The sequence below is a fragment of the Drosophila ficusphila genome, unplaced genomic scaffold (assembly GCF_018152265.1).
Source record: "Drosophila ficusphila isolate 14025-0441.05 unplaced genomic scaffold, ASM1815226v1 contig_286, whole genome shotgun sequence".
NCBI lineage: Eukaryota > Metazoa > Arthropoda > Insecta > Diptera > Drosophilidae > Drosophila > Drosophila ficusphila.
The window spans coordinates 6,827,664-6,851,707 of record NW_025064189.1 but is presented as its reverse complement, the minus strand read 5'-3'; the positions used below and the strand labels follow the sequence as shown (position 1 = coordinate 6,851,707).

Genomic DNA, 24,044 nt, shown 5'->3' with positions numbered 1-24,044 from the left:
GGGGCCTAGCAACCGAGTTGTTTGCTGTTCCAGCTGTCGGCTTTTGTGACATTTACAATTTCTTATCCACTTGATCTGCAGTTGGTGGCGCGTGTGCTTATATTTTCTGTGCGAAATGGTGGTTCTACATGTGAAGCGCGGAGACGAGGTCCTCTTTTGTTTTGAGACCAGTGTTAAGGAGAAGACAGACTTGGTTCTGCGGGATCTGGTGGCGCTCTACAATGGCCGCCTCAAGATTCAGCGTATCTGCATGGAGATCGAGGAACTGGCCGAACACGGCACCATGGTACCGCCTGAAATGATGGGCCTGAACGAGGACCAGAGAGAGGAGCTCAAGCTAAAGGATAATTTTGCGGAGAAGTGCATTCCTTCAGGCGGCTTCACCATCAACAAGGATCCACTCCTCCGCCGAAATGGGCAGCAGCCGAATGAGGCTATGCAGAAGGTCCTGGCAAATGCAATGACGGATGCCAAGGCCATGGTGGACAGGGTGAGTTAAGGGATGGATACGTGGCTAATGGCTTATGAGATGCCACCTACATCCTTTCAGAAACTAGCCAAGGACTCGAAAGTTTTGACTCTGAAGATTGTTGAGGAGGCCTTGAACCTCCTTCGCGGTGCCGTGACCATTGTTTATCCCATGCAATTGCCTCCTCACGACACGATTCGCATGGAGTTCACCAACATGGAGGATCTGACTGGCACTCAGGCCTCCAAGGAGGTCATTGAACCCTCGAAGGCTCAGTTCTGGTTTGCCGGACGCCAGATGCTGATGGGAAAGCTCATGAGCGAGTATTTGGGCCACAATGATAAAACTAAGGTGAATAATTCCTAAAACTGCCACCCTTCTGCCCTTTTAATCCAACCAAAATCCCTTATTAGGTTGTGGTGAAGCTAAATCAACTGGGTGAAGGACCTCCAGGACGCGAGGCAGTGATCTCGGATCCCTTGCGCAAGCAAATGATGGCCGAAGCCTTCCGCCGCCAGGAGGAACTCAAGGTAAGACCCCTTGTTCTTTGTAGAGAGAATTCCAAATGGTGTTTTATTGTTGCTATAATACGAGTTTAAGTATATCAGATATAAGTAGGTACTGTTGTTCCTTCGTTCAACTACATATTTTAAGAAAAGTTTGAATATTTGCATAGCTACAAAGTCGAAAGTTAAGGCGATTCGGATGCCTGTATCCTATTTCTAAAGGAGACTGCATTCTTGGTCTGTCTTGGTGTTCTTTTCATTTTTTCTTCTTCAGCAGATGTTGTTCGGTTAATGCTATATAATCTAGATAAATGCCACTTTGTCTAAGGCGCATCTGCTTAAACGTTTAGAGTGAGAATCGGGTATATAAAGCTCGGTCATGTCCTTCATCTGGGGGCTATTATCCAGTAACTATGTGTGATTATCGTTATTCAACCAAGAAAAGTTAAGATCCGTTTCGTTTATCTGATAGTTTGTGTAAACGTTGTATAAATGCGCTAAGTAGAATTTAAATTCAGTTCCTCTTGTACAATGCACAGGTCCTTAAAGTTTGGTGCTGTTTTCGCTATGGTCTTCCAAAGGTAATCCTCTTCGGGATCCTTTTCTTTTCCATTAAATATGCTTAAAGTATGACCAGTGGTTTCTCGGGCACATCGCAGGTTGTGGCCTTCTCCTGCTCCTGGTCGAAATTCTGCTCACTGGTTCCTGAATCTCCAGCAGGACTCAGTGGTATTAGGGATTTCGTGCTTCCTATCATTTCTTGTCCTTGGTCCGACAACTCCTGACCTCCAATGGCCTGGTGCTCCAGATCGACCACGTCGTCGTCCGTATCGTACATCTGATCCTGCGGTTTGTTGGCCAATCCTGCACCAAATACTTGGTCGTTGTCGGAATCATCGCCGGCACAAACACATCGCATTTTGGCATCATCACCCACCTGAAAGCGTTTAAAATAATATTTTAATATTCAATAAACTCAAATCAATTTATAAGGATATCAAATTTAAGATATCTACTCGAATATCTTACTTTAGTGCTAAGGAAATTCCTTTTGAACTTGATTGAAATACACTTCTACAGCAGCAGGGATTTCAAATCCCAGTAGTTTTTCTAGTTTACTCACCTTCACAGACTTGGTGATGATGCATAACGATATAGATGACACCACAAACAGCACAATGGGTACAATTAGCGCCAGGAGTAGCTCCCTGTAAACCTTATCCAAATCGTAGCGTGCCACCACAAACTCCACGTTTGAATCCTGCAAAGTGAAATACGAAACCTGAGGTGAACTGATACCAGAGTGGAATTTTAATGTAGGAAGCGCCCAACCACAAACCTTGTTGTAGTAACATTGGTAGCGTGACTGGGCGGTGTTGTTGTCGCCATCGTTGCCATAGCGAGCCACGAAGTCCTTGCACTCCCCTCGCAGCGTATTCACACAGCCCTCCAGGTTGATGAACAGCTTTTTCCAGCTGTAGATGGTCAGGTTGGCCTGGTTGGGCAGGTACTTCTGCTCGGGATCCACCGATCTGGTGCTGTTCTCGTAGATCGCCCAGAACTGCGTGAAGTTCATGTAGGGAGCGGGCAGAGTATCGTGTTCCAAGAGAGTTCCATTCAGGCAATCTGTGGCACTGTCCTGGGCTTATTAATATGCAGTTATCATTTGGGGGATCTTTACTCACGTGATGCGATTGTCGGATTCCCGGGTTACTGTAGCGCAGTTGGTCAGCAGGTTGCCATCGTCCTCCTTCCAGAACTCAAAGGGCTCAATGCGAACTCCGTGCTCGGATCCACGGGCTTGGTTAAAAGCCACTGCATTCTCACAATCAGCTGCGATGACATTGTCTTCCTAAATATATAATAAAATATAAATTGTATATTTTACATTTCTCACTTTCTATAAACTTAAACTTACATGCATGATCAGGGTGTTAACATTTGTCGTCGTAATCTTAGAGCAGTATCGATCGCAACTAAAGGGCTTCTTTATTTTCGTACAATGAACCCCATGGCACTCAAAAAATCCATTCAGCTTGGTATTATCCTTCTGCGAGTTGATCGTAGTTCCATCGGCCTTGTGGTGACACAGGAAGAACTCCGACATATTCTTGCAGTGCCCTGTGTTTGCAATCAGTTAATTAAATGTTCATCATATCGAAAAGATAAAACTCACCATTGGAGCAGTTGAATACTCCTCTGATGTTATTGCAGGCCGTTCCATTGTTGCAATTGAACTTGTTCAGGCGACTCAGGTCAATCTGCAAGGAGAGAACGAAGGATAATGGCCATTCAATGATCGTTAAACCCCCGTGGGGCCAAGTGTCCATAAAAACTGAGGGGCATGCCTCATCGTCTTTCCATTAGTAGCCACAGCCTTAAGTGGGGAAGGATGCGTCATGAATTGAATTTTCCCTTTAGTGGGGAGGCCAAGACGATGACGTCTTTGGATGTGGGTGGCCATTGTTTTAGTTTAAGGTGGTGCTACAGTGGGTCAAAGAAGTATTTGTGACGATAGTTTATACAACTGTCTTGTCTTCATTCAAAAAGTCTTTAATTCTAACATCATTTTTGAGTGGAATAGCAAACAATACTATTTCTCTTTTGCAAATATCAACGTTTATTTAATGAATAGTTGCTTTTGCTTGTTAAAAATTTTTAAATGGAAAGATCAAACAATAATATTTGCCTCATACAAATATGAATTTTTATGAATGACTGAATGGCAATTAAATGTGACCTTGACTGTTTAATTGAACTTTAAACTTTGTAGTAACCTGAGTAACTTGACCTAAGTCTCTATTAATAGCGGCATTTCCTCAAGCCATATTTCTGATACCCCACCCAGTTTTGCTGGCTTAGAGGTTCATTACAAGCGATAAAAACTCACCATGGAGCAGGAGGTGTTGGACACCCGCGTGCAGTTGTTCAGCTGGATGTCGGTGCCGTTTCGACGGACTATGGAGTGGATTTGGGGGCAGAAGCCGCTGGTCTTGGTCAGGCACCATTCGCCGCAGGATGCCCAAGGACAGTTGTTGGGCATCTGACGGTCCACCGTTTGGCACATGACGGGATCGTGTTCGAAGCCCGACTTGAAAGCCCTAAAAAGGGATTTATTTATGAGTGAGGTATATGTTTTTAGGGGGGGTTTAATTAGGAGCAAATGGGATACCCACTTTAGGGAGGGCGAGTAGATGGCCACGCTCAGGTAGACGATGGACACGCAGGACAGCACCATGGTCAGTTGGCAGAGGCAGATGGCGCGACAGATGCGCGTATCCTGCTCGGGAATCACCCGCGGCTTGTCCTTTCGCCGCGCCATTTTTTATCGAGGAACGGGGTCTCCGCCTGGTCGAGATTCCTTTGGGTTGGGTTGGGCCTAGTTCACGGCTAATTTACGACTTGTTGATTTGGTGGCCCACTTTGAGGCCGTGCTCCTCCTGCTATCTAACTTTCTGAATATATTCACCCTACGCCGTTTTCAAGGTGATTGCTTTTTTGTTTGCTGGGTGGTTTTCGCTTTGGGTGGTTTTGGTGGGCGGTGGTTTGTTTGTTTGTGGTGGGTGGGTAGTGGGTGGCTCGTCGTTCTATTTTAGTTAGCTTTGTTTATTTATACTCGGACTTTAAAATTAGTTGGACTTCGAGGACGGGATATTTGGGGGTGGAGGGTTGAGGAACTGGGACGTTATGTTTGATGAATGAGTTGCGATACCTTCGAAGGGGGCTACTTTTCCCGATTTTCGCACGTCCGCTCCCGACAGCAACTGAGTCCTGACTGAGTCCCGGAGCGGAAGGAGTGCGGAAAGCCAGGGCTGCCAAAGGACACTGCGCACTTTTACTTTTTCGACCCGAAATAAACCCAAGCGAAAGCGAAAGCGAAAGTGAAGACCCAGGCCAAAACAAACCCTTGAGTGAAATGGAAACCGGGACAGGGATGGAGCCAGCTCAACAAATGGTTCCGAGTCCTGGTCAACACGCCTGCGCCTGGAGAGGATTCCCTCCCGGCCTCTCTCCCCCGAAATTTCGGAAATAAAAACAGCTCTGGTTTTAGCATTTCTCCAAATTTGTTTTGGTTTCTTTCATGTTTTTTTTTTTGAATTGTTTATTAAATAGGCCGTTAGCTGGTTTAATTTGTTTATTGATAAAGACACGTTAAGTAAAAAATTTTAATCGTTTTGCATTCAAATTGGTTTGTTGTTTTCCGGTTTGGTTTGTATGATTTAAAAAATTCTCATAAGCAACGTGCGTTATATCGGTTCTGCTAAGCTATATGTATACGTATATATCTATATATATATATTGTTATAATCCGCTTAGATGTTGGTTTTTACATAAGATCGTTAAAACTATTTCAAAAATGTTGAGAGTGTCCCAGTGTGAGTGTGAGTGAGTAATTTGGTTCCGCTGCTTATCCCCATGGATTGTATCTGGTATCTTGTGGTAAATCTATATTTCTGGGTTTTTTTGGAGTCCGTCCCGCCCCGTTTTCTATGAATCTCTGCCGATTATTTTTTCGTTACTTCTTTGCGGCTCGGAGCGGCATCGGTTCTATACAATTGCTTTGTTTGATTGGTTTTTTGGTTTTCGCTTTCCGTTTTAGTTAGTTTTTAAGAATTTACTTAATATTTTTATGACTACTATCACAATTTGTTGAAAACAAGCGATTCTTTAATTGGTATTTGTATTATCTTTGTGGAAATCGAAGTCGAGAGTGGAGCATCGCTGCCGCCTCCAAAAAAGCCAGTTAAGCCAACCAAAGGTTCAAATAACTAGCATAACAATACGATGGCAAAGTTTTTGTTAACAAATTTTCATTAGCGCAAAATTTTGAATAAAATGGCTGAGAAAAAGGTTATTCCTTCGGCGATGCTCCGCTTAATTTTTTATATATCTATATATATCGTCCGATGTGATGGCAAATGGAATTTCTATATTGTATGTTTGTATATATATCTAGGTAAGCTATGTGTGGTACAGACTACAAAGTTGAATTTGCTATTTGGTTAGGGCGTTAACTAATATTATTTTTGCTAGTATTCCATATCATCATCTTCGTCACTGTGACACAGAAGTTTGCTAGAATTGGAACGCGATTGGAACAGAGTTCTTAATCAATGCTATTTAGATATAAGCGGTATAATATATAGCTACTAAGTATATAGGGATAAACGGTTCATGCCATTCTAGAATCAAAATTAATAAACATTTATATTAGACCAAAAATAAAAGCATGCAAAAATCATTTTCTAAAGCATATCTAGGGTAAAGAGGTTAAGTTTTAAAAATATTCGATATGTAATTAAAGGTTAAATATTTAGGGGAAAAGGGAATCTATTGGATCCCGAGTGTTAACTAATTTAGACCTGAAAGAAACCTTTTGTAATCTATCTGTATAGTTTGGGTTAAGATCTTTTCTATTTTGAGTATTTTTCTTGTGAGTTCGATTGTTTTTTTTTTTGAGTGTCGGTGTGTATATAGCATACGAAATTGTTTAAAAATTGTTTTTCTTGTTGTGCGTTAGAGGAAATCCTTGAGGTGAGGGACTCTCTATTACTACGATTCGAGAATTTTAAGGAAGGCAGTAATTGCTAAGGACACTTCAGAGTAACAATTTGGGTTTCATTTTGATGTGGGTGTTTTTTTTTGAGTGGACAAGCAAACTGGGTGCCACACAATATGTGCAAGTTGTCTGGATCGAGAGATCCACGGATATTTATCAAATACCACCGCACTTAACCTATCACAATACATTTCTGGGGATCAAAGTTCAGGCACTCTCGCATTGATTAGATCATATTCAAAATACATTCAAGGACAACGACTTTTCCGTGTTACATTTCATGCAGTTAACGATCCTGAAAGTAGTATAAAGTAGTAAGGAGAAAGATAACAAGGGAGCCAATAAAATATAAAGGCTTATAAGGTATACAAAAAAAGAAAGAGAACTAAGGGTTACATTCATGTTTCGACTTATGGATTAGGCCAATATCTTAACGATTAACAAAAACGATAAGTTACATTCATAGGAGAATACAGCATGACAATACGACTTTTGACTTTTACTTTTCGACAATATCTTCATACAAGGCACAATGAGATTTATGTCCATGGTTTGTTGGGTGAGTGTCTACTACAATATACAGATACGGATACTGGGGTAGCAAATTTGCCGAACTTTCGCAATGAATGAGAACAAGATGCAGAGGACATCGCTGGTACATGAATGGCACTCACTCTTCCTTGGTCGGGAACTTCTCGGCGTAGACCCGCGAGGATTTGTTGCACGCCTTCTCGCAGCACGGACAGTACCAATAGCTGAGCACCCCGATCGAGATGGCGAAGAGCACGTTCGGTATGATCAGCGAGAGGATCAGGTGGTACAGGTTGTTCTCCCACGAGTACCGACCGATCACCACCTCCGGATAGGCCCTACTGTAGTAGCAGGGAAAGGGCTCTCCAATATGCGAGAACCTATTAAATAATTTAAACGATCTATAATAATTCGAAGTAGGGAATTATCTTTGAGTGCTCCTTACCCATATTGCCTGGCAAAGACACTGCAATTGGTCGTGGGTGGATAGCCACAGCCCTCCGAGTTAATTAGAAACTTGGTATAGCTCACATCCCAGTTGACCGTGTCCAGGTCCCGAGGATTGCGCTCCCATTCGCTAAACGGTATGCGCGTATAGTTGACAAACAACTGATGGCACCTGCTTATAAAAATAGTTGAGTAAACGGATCCCTTCACAATATTATTAAGAACCCACTTGGTGAGTGATGAGGTGCAGCCCTCGCGGCAGGAGCTCCAGCTGCAGTTCTTGATGCCCTCCGCATAGATGTGATCTATAACAATGCAGGTCACCGGCACCGGATCATAGTCGGCTATGATCGTTGAGATGGCGGGGTCCACGACGAAGGGTATCAGGAAGAGGAATGTGAACACCGACAAAATGGCAGTCGTACCTGTGGAGAAAAACGTGTTGTACTAAGTAGAGGGTATCGCTTTCATCCTTAAATGTTATGCTTGTAGTGATGACAAATGTCATGGATGACGTTCAGAGCAGCATTTATTTTATGAGGTTGTGTTTGTTGGTTAAAAAAGGTTAACCATTTGCAACTATCTTAAAGATTTCACCAAACTCACCAAGGCACACGGAGGTATAGAACTTTGCCTTCTCGAGCAGCGTGTCCATCTCGATCTCCTCGCGCTTGGCCTTGATGGCGTCCACGCATCCGCTCCCCGGTCTGACCGGCGATTGGCAGGCGGAGCGCATCGACCCGGATGCGGATCCACATCCTGACCCCGATACCGATCCAGAGCGGCTGCTGTTCAGGCTGATCTTGCTGGCGGAGAGCGTTTGCGCCGAGAGCGTCGGACTCGCCGGCATCGAAGTGGTCGTCGTCAGCGTGGAGCTCTTCTTCATGGCGGAGATTTTGGTATTTTAGTTTTGTTTGTGGGTTTGTGTAAGGGTGCTTAGATTGTAGTTGGATCGGTAAAAGCCTTTAAAATGAACACCGCTAACATTCGCGCTTTCTACAACAATTAAGATCTACTCTGCCTCGTCCTCGCTTGTTTTTTGGAGATTTCTTAGCCTAATCTTCTAACGATCTCCTGCCCATCTGCCTTATTTTTATAGCCGAAATGGAAAATGGTTCTCTTATTTTGTATTGTATATTGATTACTTCTTCTTTATCTAAATTAATGCTTATTATGTTTTTTTGTTAGCCTTTTGGGGTTAACTTTTTGCTTTGACTTCTTCGACTTGTTGTCGTTACGAGATTTTCTTTTAGATTTTTGATCACGCATCCCTCACTCTAAGCCATTTTTGAATTTCTCTGCCCTCTCTCCCGGTGATTGAACCTGGTTCAATATATCCTCTATATCTTCAGCCGATTCTGGTGTCGTGTGTGTGGGTGTATCTTTGTGTGTGTGCTGTGCATTTGGGGTGTGTCTGTGCATTTACTCCCTAAATAAAACTAAGTTCCATAATAGCAAATATTTTAAATGTATAAACCTCTCGCTCTGCCCTTAAGTCTCTCGCTATCCTACAATTCCTGCAGCCTCTGGCCCAAGTCCCAAAAAAATTGCTCAACTAAACAGTCGAAAATTATACTAATATTGTCTTCAGATCTGTCAGATCGTCGTATCTTGAGAAAGTCAAGCGCCTCGCATGGGATGTACGTTTTCGGTTTCTGTTTGAGTTTGTTCAACTGTTCAACTCAGGAGTGTCCTTGCAAGCCTCTGAGGTGTGGTCCTGTGTCTCTGTGTGTTTTAGTGTAGCAGTGTCAAAAGTTCGATGGAAGGATTACAAAGAATTTCAAGTTGCTCGATTGTGTTCTGACTTCAGCTGGTGCCCAAACTCCAATTATTGCAAAGCGAAGACTCCCGTCTGGTGTGTTGGGCTGTCTTCCTGGAGCAGAGGAATGCCTGTAAAATATTCGACTGTAAGTTAGGGTGTTTTATTTTATAGAATTCAGGGTAAAATAAAAATCATCACTTTATATTGGGAACTAAGTTGTATAAACAAAGTATAATGGATTGTTTGACTAAACTATTCGGTCTTCTAAATATAGTTGTATTGTATTTTCTGGCTTAGGAGTCTTCTCAAGGAAAGAATAAATATTGGGAATGTAAATTCTGCTCTAACAACCTATTATTAGGAATTTTCTATAAACTGATCTATTTGTTATGGAACTCTATAGTAAAGGTTTCAGAAGAAGATCATTCAGAGACCTAGAACACCTGGTAGACCTTTCACATGTGGGCTACCGCAAAGACTGCAAGTCATTAGAGAAATACATTAAAATTCAAGATCCCAAAAAACAGAGCGAGGTATTATATAGAGCTTACGTGACGGATCTCATAGGGCCATAACCTCATCGCCGCCGCCCCCGCCCATGTCGCCGTTGGTGGGAGCACCCACGTTGTTCTTGTTGAGGACCGTCTCCGTGTCCACACAGCCCTTGAACCGCATCTTGGCATCATCGCCCACGTAGACGGTGGTCTGACACATGATCAGGATCGAGCAGGAGACCACAAAGAGAACCGATGGCACGACCGAGGCGAACACAAACTGACGGTAGGTGACCTCCAGGTCGAAGCGGGCCACCACCACGTCTTTCTTGCCCGGCGAGTAGAAGCACGGGAATCGTGCCCTGGCGTTGTGGTCACTGCCATCCCGACCGAAGTCCTTCAGGAACTCTTTGCACTCGTCCATCAGGGTGTTGACGCACCCCTCCAGATTGATCATCAGCTTGGACTCGTTGGAGATGGTCAGATCCACATCGGGAGGTGCTATCTCCGGCACCGGAGTGGCCACCGAGACATGCAGGTGGCTCAGATATGTGAAGTTGGTCAGATCGCTGAGCATATTGTGCTCCAAGGTCGAACCATTGATGCAGTCCACCGCATCCACCTGATCCGAGGTGTTCTTGATGAAGTAGCACGAGGTCATGGCTACATTATCATTAGACTCGTTCCAGACTTCCTCTAAGGTTTCGGCATTTATGGCATTCTGACATTGGGATAAATACACCTTATCCCCGCTGAGAACCACCACGTTCTTGTTCCGGGTCGGGATGTCCACACACCTCCTATCGCAGTTGTAGGGAGTCCTTATTTTGCGGCAAGTTCCGCGACTGCAGGAGTACAAGCCACTGATGTCCATGCAGTTGATTTTGCCCCGCCTGCCGGAGCATTTGACTGGTGCATCGCTGTTGTGGAAGACGCACTCAAAGGCATCCGTGATGTTCAAGCACTGACCAGCAGTGCAGTTGAAAGTACCCGTGAGGTTCTTGCACTCGTCATTTATGCAACGAGCTTTATCCGCTCGATCCTGATCGATGCCATAACAGGTTTTATTGGCGGAATTAGTGCAATTCTGAAATATGAGATTGCTTCCGTTGCTGCGGAGGTTCACGTAGATCTGGATGCAGGCGCCGGAGGTTTTGCTCAGGCACCACTCTCCACAGCTGCCCCACTCGCAGTTATCCTTGTTCACCGCTCGCGTGGTGGTGCACATCACCGGAGTGGGATCGATGCCGCTTTTGAAGGCCCGCGTGGATGGCATGTATATGGCCACCGTGAGATAGACCAGAGCCACGGAGCTCAGGACCAGGGTCATCTGGCAAATGCATATGGTGCCGCATATTCGAGTGTCCTGCGGCGGGACGACCAGGTCCTCAACGGGCACCTTCTTCTTGCCCATCTCCGCGGATGGCCCTTGGTTACCCTGTAATTTACTTGGTTCTTAATTGAAAGGTTCTGAAAGCCCACTGGTTAATCCCTCGCGTGCAATCCAATTAGAAGCTCGTCATGTCGGTTTTTAGTCTATCGATTTAGCTGCAAAATTGCGTGGGCGGCGTTGTATGTTGTGTTATATAACCCTGCGTAGGTTGAGATTTTCCTCTGACTTTTCCTTTGGGCCGGATGAAAACTTTGCAGGCTGCGCACGTTTCCAGCTGGAGGGCACGTTTTTTCTCCTTTTTGGATAGCAAAGCTATCGATTTTTGGCCTGCTGACCCCACAGAAATTCACTTTAATCACTAAACAGTTGCATCACGTGCTGTCCGGGGAATTCGCACCAAAAACCACTCCTCCGATGTCCTTTTTACTTCTTTAAACGTGTCACTCCTGGTTATTTTTAATTTATCTATAATTAGTTGTTAATTCTTGAGCAGTGCTATTTTGTGGTAATTATTTTTTCCCTTCGAGTTACTGGCAGCTGGCTCGTGACCCAAGGCTTTCTGCTCCTCGCTGGCGACTGCATTCAGTTCGGCTCCGTGTGGGTCTCTGCGGGTTTTCCAGCTCTCCGGTTCTCCTCACTGACCGCCGACAACATGCCATATATCGTGGCGGGTCTCGTGAATTTTCTGCTCTCGCTTTTGGCACAAATCTCGGTTCTGCGCGCGCACTTTTATTGCAAAATCAATAGTTCCGCATTCACACACTGGTGGAAAAGAGCTGGCACACATCTATGGGCATCTCTGTGCCCCAAACCCCTAACCCCCAATCCCCGCCTACGCTCGCCAAACTGGCTCCAATCGCTTCCCATTCCTAGCGAGCGTTTCCATTGATTAAGTCGGCCTCCACATGGCCAAGAGTGCAAGTGCACCGACGCCATGTGGCGGTGGCTTTGTGTTTGCTCTAGTTATGGGTATCATTCCTCAGGCCTTCTTATATTAATAGCCCTGTTTAAAAATATAATTGTGACTGCTTATTTTCACTTTAAAATAGTTGACGTTGAGTGCTTAAATGAAGTGTGTCATGCTTTGAACAACGAATAACAGTTTGATTTGCATTATTTAAATTTAAAACATAAAAAAAATTTGGAGTCATCTTTTCATTGAAAGGTTTTTTTTTCTCCATACTTGCTTGATTCATATTTTCCCACTCATAATGGCTTCTAGGCTTTTGGTGTAAATCATAATGATTGATAGTAAAATGATAATAAAAAACATAAAAATTTACATAAATTTGTCTATATTTGCCGATAACTAGATCACAAAAACAATGACTGATTAGTACAATAATCTACAAAACGGAAAACCAAAGGTTCATCATAATCTGTTCAACGGATTTAGGATCCAAAGATGTTAAGATGTTAAGATGTTAATTTGCAAATAAGTGCATAAAAACAAAACATATTGCTAAAAAAAAAAGCAATTATTGGAGTTGTAAACCGCAGTAGGTACATAAGTGAGATATTTTGATAACAAATGTTGAGGTATTAAAAAGATCTTCTGGGGGTGGGAGTGTACAATTTCAATTGGTTAATGTTGTTAGTTTGGAAATAGCAGGGCGTTTCTGAAGATAGGACAGCCCAACCTTATCAGCATGTCAGCGTTAAAGTACAAAAAAGTTTAGCAGAAGCTATGGTGTCCGTGGTATTCATCTTGTGTGATGTGGCTGCGGATCCGGAGAAGCTGCTTCCGTCAGAGATTAACTAAGTATGTGTGGGATTTGTAGAAATCCCTTTATCCATCCTTGATGGGATTTCCCCAGGACGAGGCGATGATCCTCACGGCGTTTCCTCTGAGTTTTGGCCCCAGGAGCGGATTTAATTGCGCCAAATAGCAACAGAGCCAGAAAAGCCAGCAAACAACGGCGGTCAACAGGAAAATGCAGCGAACCAAATCATCCTGGGGTCCCTTGGTCACCAGGATGGGTCCAAACTTGGCCACCGCCGCCCAGAAGGCGGTAAAAAACAAGATCATCAGGAAAGCTTCCATGGCAACTCCTTTTTTGTGCTTAACTTTCCTTTTTTCGTAAAATTAAATTCTGTTTTTATTAATCATCTGTGCTGTCAAAATATACTAACGCGTTTCACAAAAATCCACAACTCTCGAACGACGAGCAACACAAGGTTGAATTTTCCAACACTGGTCAACAGTTGGTTTGGCGGCTTAATTTTTATTTTATACATTTTTATTTTTTAAGCGACTTATCCAAAAAAAATTTCGACACCTTTTTTTAGATTAAAATAAAATACGAGTAGTCATAAAGAATATTCAGATAATTTTTTTTAAGTGCATGAGTTAAAAAATTAAAATCTTCCAATTTAAAGTATCCCAATGTTTAAAGGCACTATATGTGTGGTTTACTAATGCCGTCATTTTAAAGTGGTTATTTTTGGTGCTGACCTATTAAATATTTCAATGCTAACTTAGTATAACATAAATTAAGAATTCCTTTTACTATCTGTGAATCTATGTTCTTAGAAGAAGTTTCGTGTTCCTATGAGGAACGTATTAAAAATTTATAAAACTGGGAACGAATGACGTATTTAATCGAAGTATAAGGGGAATATTTATAGAAATTTGACCCACTCTTAAGTGGTAAAATGTTGACTAAGGGAAGTTAGGGTGTCATCAAAGTGGACTAAGGGGACAATAAGACTAAGGGGTATCACAAAGTTGGCTACAAAGTGTCTTTCTACTCGTCACCACCACTTGGTCACGCTCCACTTTTGTTTTTATCACAGGCCAAATGGAATAATCAATGGCAACGGGTAGGAATTCTAGTTGCATGCCAATCAATGGGAATGCGCTTAAAAGCAGGCAACGATTTTGAGGGTCATCGAAGGATCTGTGTGCGATTACCATTTCGGATCGAAATTCTGGGGCCGCAGCAGTACTCACATGTAAATTATGGATGTTTTTCAGCTTCTCGAGAGTGTTCAGGTTTATTTACGTTCCTGCCTCTGGGACACACGCACACGCGGACGAGGGAACGAGGGGGCAGTGGGCGTGAAAGGGGCAGGTTAACCACACCAATACACTTGCAGCAATCGCAGTCACAGTTGCACAGTGTGCCATTAAAATCGTTTCATAACCCGCACATGGCTCACTCCTCGACGAATAACTGCGATATATCGAGTCTCCTTTTTGATCCTTAGCTAACCAAGTGCCACAAATGCTGCGTTTCTGCACTTTTCCACCATTTCCCCGTGGCTGGGCGAGCCGAGAAAATTCCAAACAGGCGAACTCGTTACGTTTCCCTGCTGTTTACGCCACTTCTGACACTTCTCAGCTTTCGTCCAAAGGACTCCTCTCATTCTGGCGGGGATCCCCGGGCGCCTGCGCCGACTGGCTTTACGTCATCGCTGGCCGCTGTTGCTCCCAGCGGGAGAATGGGAGCGAGAGAGCTTTTACATAGGGATGCCGAAATGAAAAAGGTTTAAAAATAAGTACATTTTTTGCTAAAAGTATATTTTATTTACTGAAAACAAATTCATAAATTATTTCTTCGTATAAATTATTTAATTGGTACTGTTTTTTTTTATTTATTAAATGATTATTGTTAGGATAAAATGGATCGATCTTCCAATAACTGTGGCCAGTATCTAATAATGGTTAAATTTAATTGTTAAAATGAAAAAAGTTTTAAAGCCAACAAAATTTTCAAAAGTTGTTTGCATAGACCTATAAAAAATAGTCCATATAACGCAGCCAAATTATTGTGCAAATGCGTGCCTTGTCGTTTAGTTTTTCTATCGTAGATACAAGTTATACGTGCTTTGCATGACAAATGGTTTATCAAAGAAATTCCTGCACAACCAAGAAGCGCACAGTACATCAAAAATATAGGCACTGTTTTTGCTTGAAATAGCTAAGCTAAGTCCAAAAGTGGCTTTATAAGCTAAAACTACTGCTTTAAGGGGGGAAATACAATTAGAAATTTTTTTTTTTTCGAAAAATTTTTTTTGGCTTAATGTACTCCAAATATATCTGGGAGTACGCCTTTAAAAGCATAAAGCCGTCCGGTACTTATTTTCAGAGTTATACGCAATTTAGTGAGGGTGTGTCATATGGCGGACATGCACAAAAGTAAACTTTAAACGCTTCTCCTGAAAAGTCGTGTTTTCAAAGTCGCCGTGCAATGTACAGGTCAGAGATTTTATTTTAATCGAATGCGGTTTTTTGCATTATGTTTGAAATTAAATTCTCCACACCATGAATATAACGGTTTTTCATATTTGTTTGTTATAACATGTTTTTTTTACAATCAAACTAAAAAAAAATCGTTATTTTTGAAATTTTTTTTTAACCTAAAATTTTATAATGGAAAAATAATTTTTTTTAAATATGGTTTAATTCATGGTGTGCGCTGTACCTTTAAGTTTAAAGCCCAGTTGCTGTTTTTTGTTTAAGTCGTGATCCTGGACCTGGAGACTGCACGGCGCAAAGTCCTTCCCTAAAAACACGACTCCACATTATTGATCATAAATGGGCTTAATTACAATATTTTTCAAAAAAACTTGACTGATTTTTATTGCTCAATAATTACCCAATAACATGCAAAAAGAATCACTTAGATTCATTTAATACTCTACTTGCAATCCACTCCCAAAGATAGCCCTCATTTCAGGCCTTCTAATTGTATTTCCCCCCTTAAATACCCTCAATAGCACATTCTTTGTCAAAGTAGCTAGATCTGGCAAGTAATTGGCCAAAAGGGGAACCCTGGGAACCCAAGCTTGTTGGCGGTGCAGGCGAAAGCTCCGCTCCGAAGCTCCATTTCGGACTAGGGCCCTTAATTCCGCTGCAGCGTTGCCAGTGGCAGGCAGTCCTTTCGCTGAAGAGTTCAGCCGTCGTGTTGTCGCCTTGCTCCTTTTGGTTGTCGCCGTCGTTGCCGTTGTCGCTCTGCTCTATTGTTGCCACCAAGACAAGAAACGCAAGAAGTTCAAAAATGCCACGAAAAAAATTATGTGGAGCGTGAATGTGGCACTCATTTAGCGTTAGCAACTTTTGACCCCGTGCGCAATCAGGTCACCATTGTTCCACTGTAAACAGTGGTAACCCGAAATAAAAAATAAAGCAAATGTGCTGGTGATTTGTGATTGAAAATGCGTAATCCTCGTTCCGTTGTCATCGTGTTTCACCGCGTAACCTGAACCTTGAGTAAACACACACACAGTCGCAAGTCGACCACACACACACACACACACACTCACAGACGTAAAAGGGGAGCACGCAACTCTACGTCACAAGAGCCTCAAAAAGGATGGGGTACAAAGTGGGTCCCACACCACAGCACCTGAGAAATATATTGTAGCTCAACTACATTTAATTGATCTCCAAAAAAAGGGGGCGAGAAATCTTTCCACTAAAAAATCGTTTCGTGCTTGGCACAAGAAGTGGCTCTTTTCTAGCCCACTCACTCACTCCTTCTTCGGGTGGTCCTTTGCCGCATAATTTCGATTGGAGCTGGCATTCTCTCTCTCTGTTCCCTTCCCTTCCCAACACCCCTTGCTCCTACGGCTCTGTGTACGTGTGAGTTTCCCGTCTCGAAGTGTGAGAGTTTGGAGGGAGTGGGGTTCTTGCTTGCATGTGCACGGCCTGTTTCCAGTATTTGTGTGCTGGTGCTTGTGTGAGTGAAAGCGTGCCAAATGAATTGAAAATTACATGTGGCTCCGCTCAGTCTCCCCCTCCCCCTTACCCCGCTCAACCCACAAATGCATCGAAGGAGTTTTATTATTTAAACGCGACTGGTTGGGCTCATTGGTGCCGTGCCGCGTGTTTCCGTTTCGTAACACTCGAGGTTACATAAAAATAACCATCGTCACCTTTCTGGGCTTCAAAAAAAAAAAAACATATAGCACGCATTAACGGGCAAAGCGCGGCCTAACGGTATTTTAAAACTCGCACACACGCACGCACTCACCGCACACACTCTCTTACAGCTCTTGTGAACTGCACGTGGCAAGGATATAACAAGGATAACAAAAAGAGAGCGAGAGAGCGCGAGAAATAGCCAAAGCAAAGCAAAGTGAAAAAATAAAAACAAAACTGTCCGTCCAGCATTCTTTTTTTTACTACAAGACATTTAAAGAATGTAAATGTAAAGTGAGTCGAAAACAGCGGAGAGAGAGACCTCAAAAACTGGCCATTGGCAGGCCAAACAAACACACAGGATACGACACACACAAGCACACACTGACACACGCTCACTTACACACGCACGTATATCCTGCTTTGCCGCAGTCATAAAATAATCAAGAAGCAGCTAAATCAGGCGAAAGCTAAAGGACTGCAACGTGCTGATGTTGACGAAACATCTCCATTGGGACGAATAAAGCAATTAGCAAAGGTTTTGATGCCGAACCTCCCCCCTCACACTGCCAGGATAAAAAGGATTTAAGGATGCAGGATAATGCGTGGGACTCCGTGGAGTATTTAGGTATTTAGGCCTAATCGAGAGTGAGAGACGCTGATGGTGACGATGCCAAGCACAAAAATGCAGGAGCCTCCCTGCAAAAGTCGGCAATGTGCGAGATAACGGGACACCGGACAGCCAGGCAACCAAAGAAAAAGAAGCAAAAGCAAAAGCAGAAGCGAAAGCAAAAGCAAAAGCAAACGAAACGAGAAATCGAACTCTCCCTGTGATATAACTTGCACCGTAATCGTAATCTAGCTCTTAGTTATCGTTATCGGATTAATAATCGCCGCAATTGTAAGCTAAGTTTAAACAGCACTACTAATCGCCGCTCTGCTCCGCCGCCGCCACCGCCAGACCTGCGCCTAAAAATAAAGGAAATCAAAAATCAAGAAGATATATATTATATATACAGTAGACTAAACCCGACCAAAATCGAGCTAAATAATGGGAGACGAACAGGACAAGCGCACCGGCAAGGAGAAGCTGCTGTTCTACACCACCGCCTTCTTCATCCTGCTGGGGACCTTCAGCCTGTTCGCCTTCCTGTTCCTGGTGCCCTTCGTTATTGAGCCCGCCTTCACCACGATCTTCATGCAGTTCGAGGAGGTGCCGGCGCTCTGCGAAACGTACGACACGGAGATCTACTACGGGGCCAAGAACTGCTCGTGGTCGTCCTGCCGCGAGGGCTGCACCAAGGACATCTACACCTGCACCCAGATCCGGGTGAACTACCGCCTCAATCTGTACAATTACACAGATGAGTTCAACTTCACGGAGTACCACATCAACCTGAAGGAGTCGGAGCGCATCCTGCCGCCAGTCAAGCGAACGGATCGATACGAGCGGGCGCTGAGAAGCGACTACGAGTACGATAACCTGGGCGGCGGCACGGGGGGATTCGATATCGATCTGAGTGGCGGGCGACTGGAGCAGCTGAACTTCGGGGATGCCGACGGCTCCAATGGCTACCTCATCGAGGACTCGGAGGACACGCGGGGATTAAGTGCCTCGGGCACCCTCATTCCGGATGAGCGGAGACCCTTCGACGAGATCTCCGAGCTGAATGAGGGCCTGATGGGCAATCGCTCCATGTACTACTATGTGGGAGCCCGGCTCTTTCCGAACGTCAAGGGATGTGGCTATCCACCCATGCTCAACTGCACCATCTGGCTGAAGCGGTACACCAAGATCGGCATGAAGTTCCCCTGCTACTACTCGCGAGTGGATCCCAGCCTGGTAATCAGCGACCTGGACTACTGGCAGAACACGCTAAACCTGGTCTACTCGATGGCCATTCCCATACCCTCGTTCATCATCTCGGTGATCTACTTGACGTACGCCTACTTCAAGATCTACAACGAGGACGAGGAGACGGCGCCGCTGGACAAGAACGCCGAGGACATGGACATCGACGACATCGATGCGGTGGACGACAGTGATGGCGCCGTGCTGGCGGACAACGTGGCCGGCAGCCAGATCATCAACATGGACTCCACCACGAACGACAGTTGTCTGGAGGGTGTTCTGCCGAACGGAGGTCCCGGCATGACCGCCTCCATATCGCAGGGTGGATCGGTGACCACGCCGGGTCCCTACATTGCACAGAGTCCGGCGGGATCGCAGATGACGCCCAACTCGGAGATCAACTCGTTCGGCCACCAGCTAAAGGTCCAGATGGCCGACGAGCTGTCCAGGGACTCGCTGGAAAACGGAGTTATCTCCACGTCCAACTCAGTGCAAGGGTAAGGCTGAAGGATTTGAGATTAGGACCATTCAGTTGGTCGTTTGTTTGTATTTTCGTTTGCTCCTTCTTAACAAAGCAAACAAAAATCTTTTGTGTCAACTTGAGATACTTAAAATACTTATTTAAACAATTGTTTTATATAATTTCGTGTTTCTATTTTTAAGGATCGTAGGACTTTTTCTATTTTTAGCAGAACCTTTTTTGCAGCCCTACAAATACCTGCAGAGTACACACGGCGTATACTGGATATTAGTCTTTATTACGTATACGTTCATTGATAATATTTTGTAGCATACATTCATGGGCAAAACAAAAAAATCACAGAAATTGTACATAAATCAAACAAATAATCAAATCGGGCCACATTTTAGCAATAATATTTAAAAAAAACTTCTCGGCTCCTAAACTAAATTGTTCTCCAATATTCTTTACAGAAACTTGAGCAAGACGATGACGACGAGTATCTCAACTCCTCCTGGGCCGACGGCGGCAGTCTGAAACGTCAGGCGCATGGTCTGGAAAATGTTAGATTCCGATTCGGAAAATGAGCCGCTGCTGGACTCGTAGGCCGCCGAGCGGACAACGGACCATGGAGCAGGCGGAGATCTTCGGAGCAGAGAGCCAACCCAAAACAAAACAAAAAAAAAAAAAAGGAATCCAAAACCGAAAAGCGATAACCCCAAGTATTTCTACCCGAAACAATCGACAACAACGCAGAGAATGCGACCGAACCTGAATACCTTCAGAGCTGTTAGCGGCACCTAAAAGAACTATGATAGATTATATTTACCTTATGAACTAGCTACTCAGACACACCCACACTCACCCACATAAAGCACGCTAGATAACCGGAGTAACTCCGGACTGCCACACCCACTCAAAATTGCAACACGGGCATTAGTATCTGCACAGTATCTGATATCTGGAGGATGGACGGATAATGCCACATCTTAGGCGATTGGTACAAATACAATAAACATAGGCCGCAAAACTCGAGCATGGAGTGCTATTCATATACCTAGAGGAAAACTATAATACTTATACACGCATATACAAATATTTACTTGAATTATTTTTCTATTCGCAACAATCGTCGTCGTCTCGAGGCAGTAACACAACAACTACACACTACCCATGCCCAAAAAAGAAAAAAACAACAAAAATCCAAATAAAGCAAATAAAAGCAAAACAAACGAAGCGCGCAACTTATTTACAAATCGATAAATCGAGGCGCTGAGGTTTTTTAAATATTGTAATGCCCATTCAAGTGCTGCAAACCGTAAAACACATGCGAGAAACACTCGACACCAAAAACAGAATTAAATTTAACGACCGAACGCATCGTGTACTTAATTTAAACGTAATGATAAACGAAAGCAAGTCGAATGCCTATATTTGAAGTAAATTAAATTAAATTAAAATTAAATTACCGTAAATTAACTAACAATTGTTATCCTTCAAATTAATGCGGATAAAAACTCACAGCTTTAACTAACTGAAACGGAGGCATAAGATTTTTCTTCTACATATTTATTTTATTAAGATTATTAACGGATAATGAATATTTATAGGTCCTACAAATGGTTCAAGCTATTCAATTAAAACTTACAAATAAAATATTGCATTAAATCTTAATAATTTAGGTCTGAAATTAAATATAAAATAACGTTTCCTTTTTATATTACAAACAAAACCGAAAACCAAGACATTTCTAAAATCGAAGGCGAATAATCTCAAAATTCGATGCCTAGGCATATAGAAGCATCCGCATCAGCATCCGCATCCGCATCAATAAACTGCACTTTTGCGCATAATGTATCAATGATAGGCGGCAAAGAACTACACAGAAAATCGTTTGTTTTTAACGACAGTTGGAGATAGTTAACGAGAATCAAGCAATGACAAGCGAAACAGAAGCGCAACTATTAGCTAATATCATGTAAAACAGACAAACAAATAACAAAATGCTACTAGAATTGAAACCAAATACATGAAAATCTCGAAATAAATACGCATTTAGCAGCCTAAAAAACTTGGCAGTTTTACTTTGGATTATAAGAAGGGGTTTTGAGACACAAAAGATCACTGCATTATTTTTACATGTGTAAAACTAAAAATAAACTAACTTATAAAAATAATTGATGAGATTAAAAGTGTCTGAATGATTTTTTAAAATATTGATTAACCAATCAAAAATTTTTTTTATACATAACGTTATAATGTTATTGCCAATAAGAAATATTTGAAGTTTGGCGCCTTCCAACTCAGTTTACCCGCGCACTTTGCAGCACTGCCAAGGAGTAGTGAATAGCATGGAAGAAGAAGCAATCAGCTGTTGCAGTTTTCACCTGTGCCCAGCAATGTGAAAATTTACCCGAAAAGTTCTTGTAAATGTGCTTAAAACATAATCACGGCTTATTAATTCAATTTACGCAACAACCTTAACTATATTGACACGCGATTCCACAAAGAAACGCGGAAAAAAACGCCGAAATAGAGTAAAAACTGGGCTGTGTATCTCCGACTCTCATCGTCGGCAAAAAATTTTTTTTGTAAACAAATAATTTGCCGAGGGGAAAAACTCAATTAGTAGTTAACAAATGCCGTTCAGCTGAGCTAATTGCAGGGAAAACACGACGATGGACAATAAGAAGGATATATATAACCTGTGGGTGCAGTACACGACAAAGGTGAGGTTTTATTTTGAAGTAAACTGAGTGATAAGAAGTGGAATTGTTTGTGTGGAGGGAGTGGGGGCGTTGCTCCGAATGCGGGGGCGGCCGCAAAATGTTTAAAGCATTAGTCACCGCAAAACAAAAAGCAATTGTTTATCAGCTCTTGAAGTTGTGTAAACAGTGTAATGATTATATAATCCCAGACAGGCTCGAGCTAAATCCTGCCTTCTCTTTCGCTCTCTCTCTTCCTTACAGAACGATGAAACCCATTTCCGGCAATTTGTGGCCCGTTTTGTGGCCATTTGGAGGAGCCAGTTGCAGCTGGACTTCAAGGCAGAGGACTGCCCAATGTGGAATGAAGTTCAACCGGATAGTGGCCCCCATTTGGGTCGCCTGCCGGATGAACTACTGCCCGCCATCGGCAAGTTCATTATTGTGGCCAGAGATTCTTGTGAAACGGAAGGAAAGTTGGAGGATGAGGCCATCGAAGAGGTAGCCATACTCGTCGACTGTCTGGTGATTGTGTGCCGACACTTTGATAACATCCTGGCCATCATTAAGTACGAGTACAAGCCAAATCTGATCGCCATACTCTCAAGGGTGTTTAAGCAAGTAAGTAGACCTCTTGAGCCCATTATTATGTTCGATAAAAAATTGTCTTTTTTTATTATTACAGCAAATGGAGCTTCCTCAAGCTGTGCCGGCTATAAGCCATCTGTTTAGCAGCTTCTCTGCTTTCCTGGAGGTCATGTACGATCCGTATCTTACGTGGAGAAGCTTTGTACGAGGCCAGTCGGCAGATTATAGTCGTCTTTCCTATAAGCCCCACTCGGTTCATGTAGAAATTGTACCCTTTATATATGGTAAGATAAAATCCATTATTTAGGAACCTTCAATGTAGTGCTTAATTGTTTAATAACAAAATGATTTACCTTGCAGATTGCTTTCAGGAGGAGAAACTCATCCGATATGCGGAAATAGGCGAAAGTCTGCTGAACATCCTGGGTGCTGTGATTTGCGGCTCGCAGGTAGCGCCAGAAAGCGTCTCCAGTCCCCTCCTGTGTAGTCCTTTCTATCTCGAAAACCGTTTAATTATTAACCTCACTCCCTGACAGCTTTCCTTTCTGCTCACTGCTTTCGCTATTAATGTTCATTAGAGCTCTATCATTCTGTTTCCATGTCCACTTTTGTTTCATTTCGTGTTTCGTTGATGTGGCTGGATCCCGTCCAGCTGCAAATGAAAGTGCAGAAGTCTCTAAACTCGACATCGACCCTGACAAATAGAAATACTAACGCTCTAACCACTTCTTCACTTGCCCCCTGCTCGGGTGATGGGCTGCTAGACTGTGATAACTTGGTGAGTGGTGAAACCATCTGTTGTCCCGATCATTGTTGTTCCCTAACCTTTGTCCGTGCATGCCATTGCTTGTCTGTCCCACGATCGTGTTAAATATCAACCCGTATAATGGTGATTTTGGTCCGCGCAGCGCAATGGCATGAAGGCCATTTGCCCAGCCACGGTGTCCATCACCATGAGCATCCTGCGGCAGTGGGAGAGTGCCAACGATCTGCGTCGCGTTGCCCTGCAATGCTATGCCCTCATGGTAATTGTGCTGCAAAAATCTAGTCCTGAAGAAGTGAGTAACTAGCCATATCAGATTTACAATCTAATAATAATTTCACCTAAACAGCGCCAAATAGACCTAGTTACGTTAGTTCAACTCTATTGTGATGCTCTGCAAGAGCTGCTGGCCACCAAACACTTTGAGAGCGGGGATGCCAACTTCGATATAGCCAGCGATGCTGACCAGGATGTGGCTATCGACATGGCTGCTCTTTCCTCCACTGTGGCGGCTGTGAAATTATTTGTGGCTGGCGATGCCGGTGTTAGTGAAGCAATAACTGATTCCAATCTACTGGAACTACTCACCAATCTGCCAAAGGTTATTAAGGTAAGCCTGCGAATATTCTTAAAAGTTCCATACTTATG

At 43.3% G+C, this 24,044-nt stretch overlaps 7 protein-coding genes across 14 annotated transcripts in view; 3 read left to right on the top strand and 4 right to left on the bottom strand.

The window, feature by feature from the left end:
- Positions 1 to 115: 115 nt before the first annotated feature.
- On the top strand, positions 116 to 1,330 carry LOC108100130 (cilia- and flagella-associated protein 298). The gene is made up of 4 exons (XM_017203883.1): positions 116 to 490; positions 551 to 820; positions 883 to 999; positions 1,283 to 1,330. The coding sequence occupies exons 1-4, from the start codon at positions 116 to 118 to the stop codon at positions 1,328 to 1,330; spliced, it is 810 nt and encodes a 269-aa protein (XP_017059372.1).
- On the bottom strand, positions 1,016 to 4,808 carry LOC108100358. Of its 2 annotated transcripts, XM_017204191.2 has the most exons (9): positions 4,688 to 4,806; positions 4,152 to 4,562; positions 3,866 to 4,076; positions 3,152 to 3,236; positions 2,894 to 3,096; positions 2,661 to 2,827; positions 2,315 to 2,609; positions 2,099 to 2,236; positions 1,016 to 1,912 (listed from the first exon to the last, which is right to left on the bottom strand). In XM_017204191.2, the coding sequence occupies exons 2-9, from the start codon at positions 4,295 to 4,297 to the stop codon at positions 1,598 to 1,600; spliced, it is 1,560 nt and encodes a 519-aa protein (XP_017059680.1). In that variant the 5' UTR covers positions 4,298 to 4,562; positions 4,688 to 4,806; the 3' UTR covers positions 1,016 to 1,597. The 2 variants fall into 2 exon arrangements, with proteins under 2 accessions (XP_017059680.1, XP_043063749.1); XM_043207814.1 differs by having other exon boundaries at positions 3,866 to 4,562; positions 4,688 to 4,808.
- Positions 4,809 to 5,111: 303 nt separating this feature from the next.
- Positions 5,112 to 8,399, bottom strand: LOC108100362 (protein tipE). 2 transcript variants are annotated; one of them, XM_017204200.2, is made up of 5 exons: positions 8,120 to 8,399; positions 7,743 to 7,938; positions 7,512 to 7,685; positions 7,210 to 7,446; positions 5,112 to 6,830 (listed from the first exon to the last, which is right to left on the bottom strand). In XM_017204200.2, the coding sequence occupies exons 1-5, from the start codon at positions 8,397 to 8,399 to the stop codon at positions 6,773 to 6,775; spliced, it is 945 nt and encodes a 314-aa protein (XP_017059689.1). In that variant the 3' UTR covers positions 5,112 to 6,772. The 2 variants fall into 2 exon arrangements, with proteins under 2 accessions (XP_017059689.1, XP_017059691.1); XM_017204202.2 differs by having other exon boundaries at positions 5,112 to 6,051.
- An 895-nt stretch (positions 8,400 to 9,294) lies between these two features.
- Positions 9,295 to 12,347, bottom strand: LOC108100361. 2 transcript variants are annotated; one of them, XR_001771986.2, is made up of 3 exons: positions 9,827 to 12,347; positions 9,710 to 9,753; positions 9,382 to 9,403 (listed from the first exon to the last, which is right to left on the bottom strand). XR_001771986.2 is itself a non-coding variant. In XM_017204199.2 (2 exons), exon 1 carries the CDS (start codon positions 11,181 to 11,183, stop codon positions 9,837 to 9,839), a length of 1,347 nt encoding a protein of 448 aa, XP_017059688.1. In that variant the 5' UTR covers positions 11,184 to 12,347; the 3' UTR covers positions 9,295 to 9,403; positions 9,827 to 9,836. The 2 variants fall into 2 exon arrangements, 1 of the variants encoding a protein (XP_017059688.1); XM_017204199.2 differs by lacking the exon at positions 9,710 to 9,753 and having other exon boundaries at positions 9,295 to 9,403.
- Positions 12,348 to 12,440: 93 nt separating this feature from the next.
- Positions 12,441 to 13,295, bottom strand: LOC108100363 (V-type proton ATPase subunit e). The gene has a single exon (XM_017204203.2). It carries the CDS (start codon positions 13,204 to 13,206, stop codon positions 12,952 to 12,954), a length of 255 nt encoding a protein of 84 aa, XP_017059692.1. The 5' UTR covers positions 13,207 to 13,295; the 3' UTR covers positions 12,441 to 12,951.
- A 2,746-nt stretch (positions 13,296 to 16,041) lies between these two features.
- LOC108100360 (protein tipE) lies at positions 16,042 to 21,411 on the top strand. Of its 4 annotated transcripts, none has more exons than XM_017204198.2 (3): positions 16,042 to 16,244; positions 17,160 to 19,377; positions 19,814 to 21,411. In XM_017204198.2, the coding sequence occupies exons 2-3, from the start codon at positions 18,080 to 18,082 to the stop codon at positions 19,875 to 19,877; spliced, it is 1,362 nt and encodes a 453-aa protein (XP_017059687.1). In that variant the 5' UTR covers positions 16,042 to 16,244; positions 17,160 to 18,079; the 3' UTR covers positions 19,878 to 21,411. The 4 variants fall into 4 exon arrangements, with proteins under 4 accessions (XP_017059687.1, XP_017059686.1, XP_017059685.1 ...); XM_017204197.2 differs by having other exon boundaries at positions 16,042 to 16,326; XM_017204196.2 differs by having other exon boundaries at positions 16,042 to 16,377.
- A 296-nt stretch (positions 21,412 to 21,707) lies between these two features.
- The window catches only part of LOC108100327 (neurobeachin-like protein 1), a 33,520-nt gene continuing 31,183 nt past the window's right edge, over positions 21,708 to 24,044 (top strand). The window contains exons 1-7 of one of the 2 annotated variants that reach the window (XM_017204134.2): positions 21,708 to 22,069; positions 22,310 to 22,666; positions 22,731 to 22,917; positions 22,994 to 23,082; positions 23,286 to 23,411; positions 23,542 to 23,691; positions 23,746 to 24,006. In XM_017204134.2, coding sequence (XP_017059623.1) covers positions 22,019 to 22,069; positions 22,310 to 22,666; positions 22,731 to 22,917; positions 22,994 to 23,082; positions 23,286 to 23,411; positions 23,542 to 23,691; positions 23,746 to 24,006 — 1,221 coding nt within the window. In that variant the 5' untranslated portion in view covers positions 21,708 to 22,018. The remainder of the gene's footprint in view (positions 22,070 to 22,309; positions 22,667 to 22,730; positions 22,918 to 22,993; positions 23,083 to 23,285; positions 23,412 to 23,541; positions 23,692 to 23,745; positions 24,007 to 24,044) is intronic. The other variant, XM_017204135.2, reaches the window with a different exon arrangement.

Excerpts from the sequence above, each read along its gene's own strand:
- LOC108100361 (XM_017204199.2), bottom strand. The coding sequence starts at position 11,183 with ATGGGCAAGAAGAAGGTGCCCGTTGAGGACCTGGTCGTCCCGCCGCAG.
- LOC108100363 (XM_017204203.2), bottom strand. The coding sequence starts at position 13,206 with ATGGAAGCTTTCCTGATGATCTTGTTTTTTACCGCCTTCTGGGCGGCG.
- LOC108100362 (XM_017204200.2), bottom strand. The coding sequence starts at position 8,399 with ATGAAGAAGAGCTCCACGCTGACGACGACCACTTCGATGCCGGCGAGT. Across the intron at positions 7,939-8,119 it reads CTATACCTCCGTGTGCCTTG|GTACGACTGCCATTTTGTCG; the intron begins GTGAGTTTGGTG and ends TTTTCTCCACAG. Across the intron at positions 6,831-7,209 it reads AAGTTCCCGACCAAGGAAGA|GATCGTTAACTGCATGAAAT; the intron begins GTGAGTGCCATT and ends TACTACTTTCAG.
- LOC108100358 (XM_043207814.1), bottom strand. The coding sequence starts at position 4,297 with ATGGCGCGGCGAAAGGACAAGCCGCGGGTGATTCCCGAGCAGGATACG. Across the intron at positions 3,237-3,865 it reads CCAACACCTCCTGCTCCATG|ATTGACCTGAGTCGCCTGAA; the intron begins GTGAGTTTTTAT and ends CTCTCCTTGCAG. Across the intron at positions 2,237-2,314 it reads ACCAATGTTACTACAACAAG|GATTCAAACGTGGAGTTTGT; the intron begins GTTTGTGGTTGG and ends TTCACTTTGCAG.
- LOC108100130 (XM_017203883.1), top strand. The coding sequence starts at position 116 with ATGGTGGTTCTACATGTGAAGCGCGGAGACGAGGTCCTCTTTTGTTTT. Across the intron at positions 491-550 it reads CCAAGGCCATGGTGGACAGG|AAACTAGCCAAGGACTCGAA; the intron begins GTGAGTTAAGGG and ends ACATCCTTTCAG. Across the intron at positions 1,000-1,282 it reads GCCGCCAGGAGGAACTCAAG|ATAAATGCCACTTTGTCTAA; the intron begins GTAAGACCCCTT and ends TATATAATCTAG.
- LOC108100360 (XM_017204198.2), top strand. The coding sequence starts at position 18,080 with ATGGGAGACGAACAGGACAAGCGCACCGGCAAGGAGAAGCTGCTGTTC. Across the intron at positions 19,378-19,813 it reads ACGTCCAACTCAGTGCAAGG|AAACTTGAGCAAGACGATGA; the intron begins GTAAGGCTGAAG and ends TATTCTTTACAG.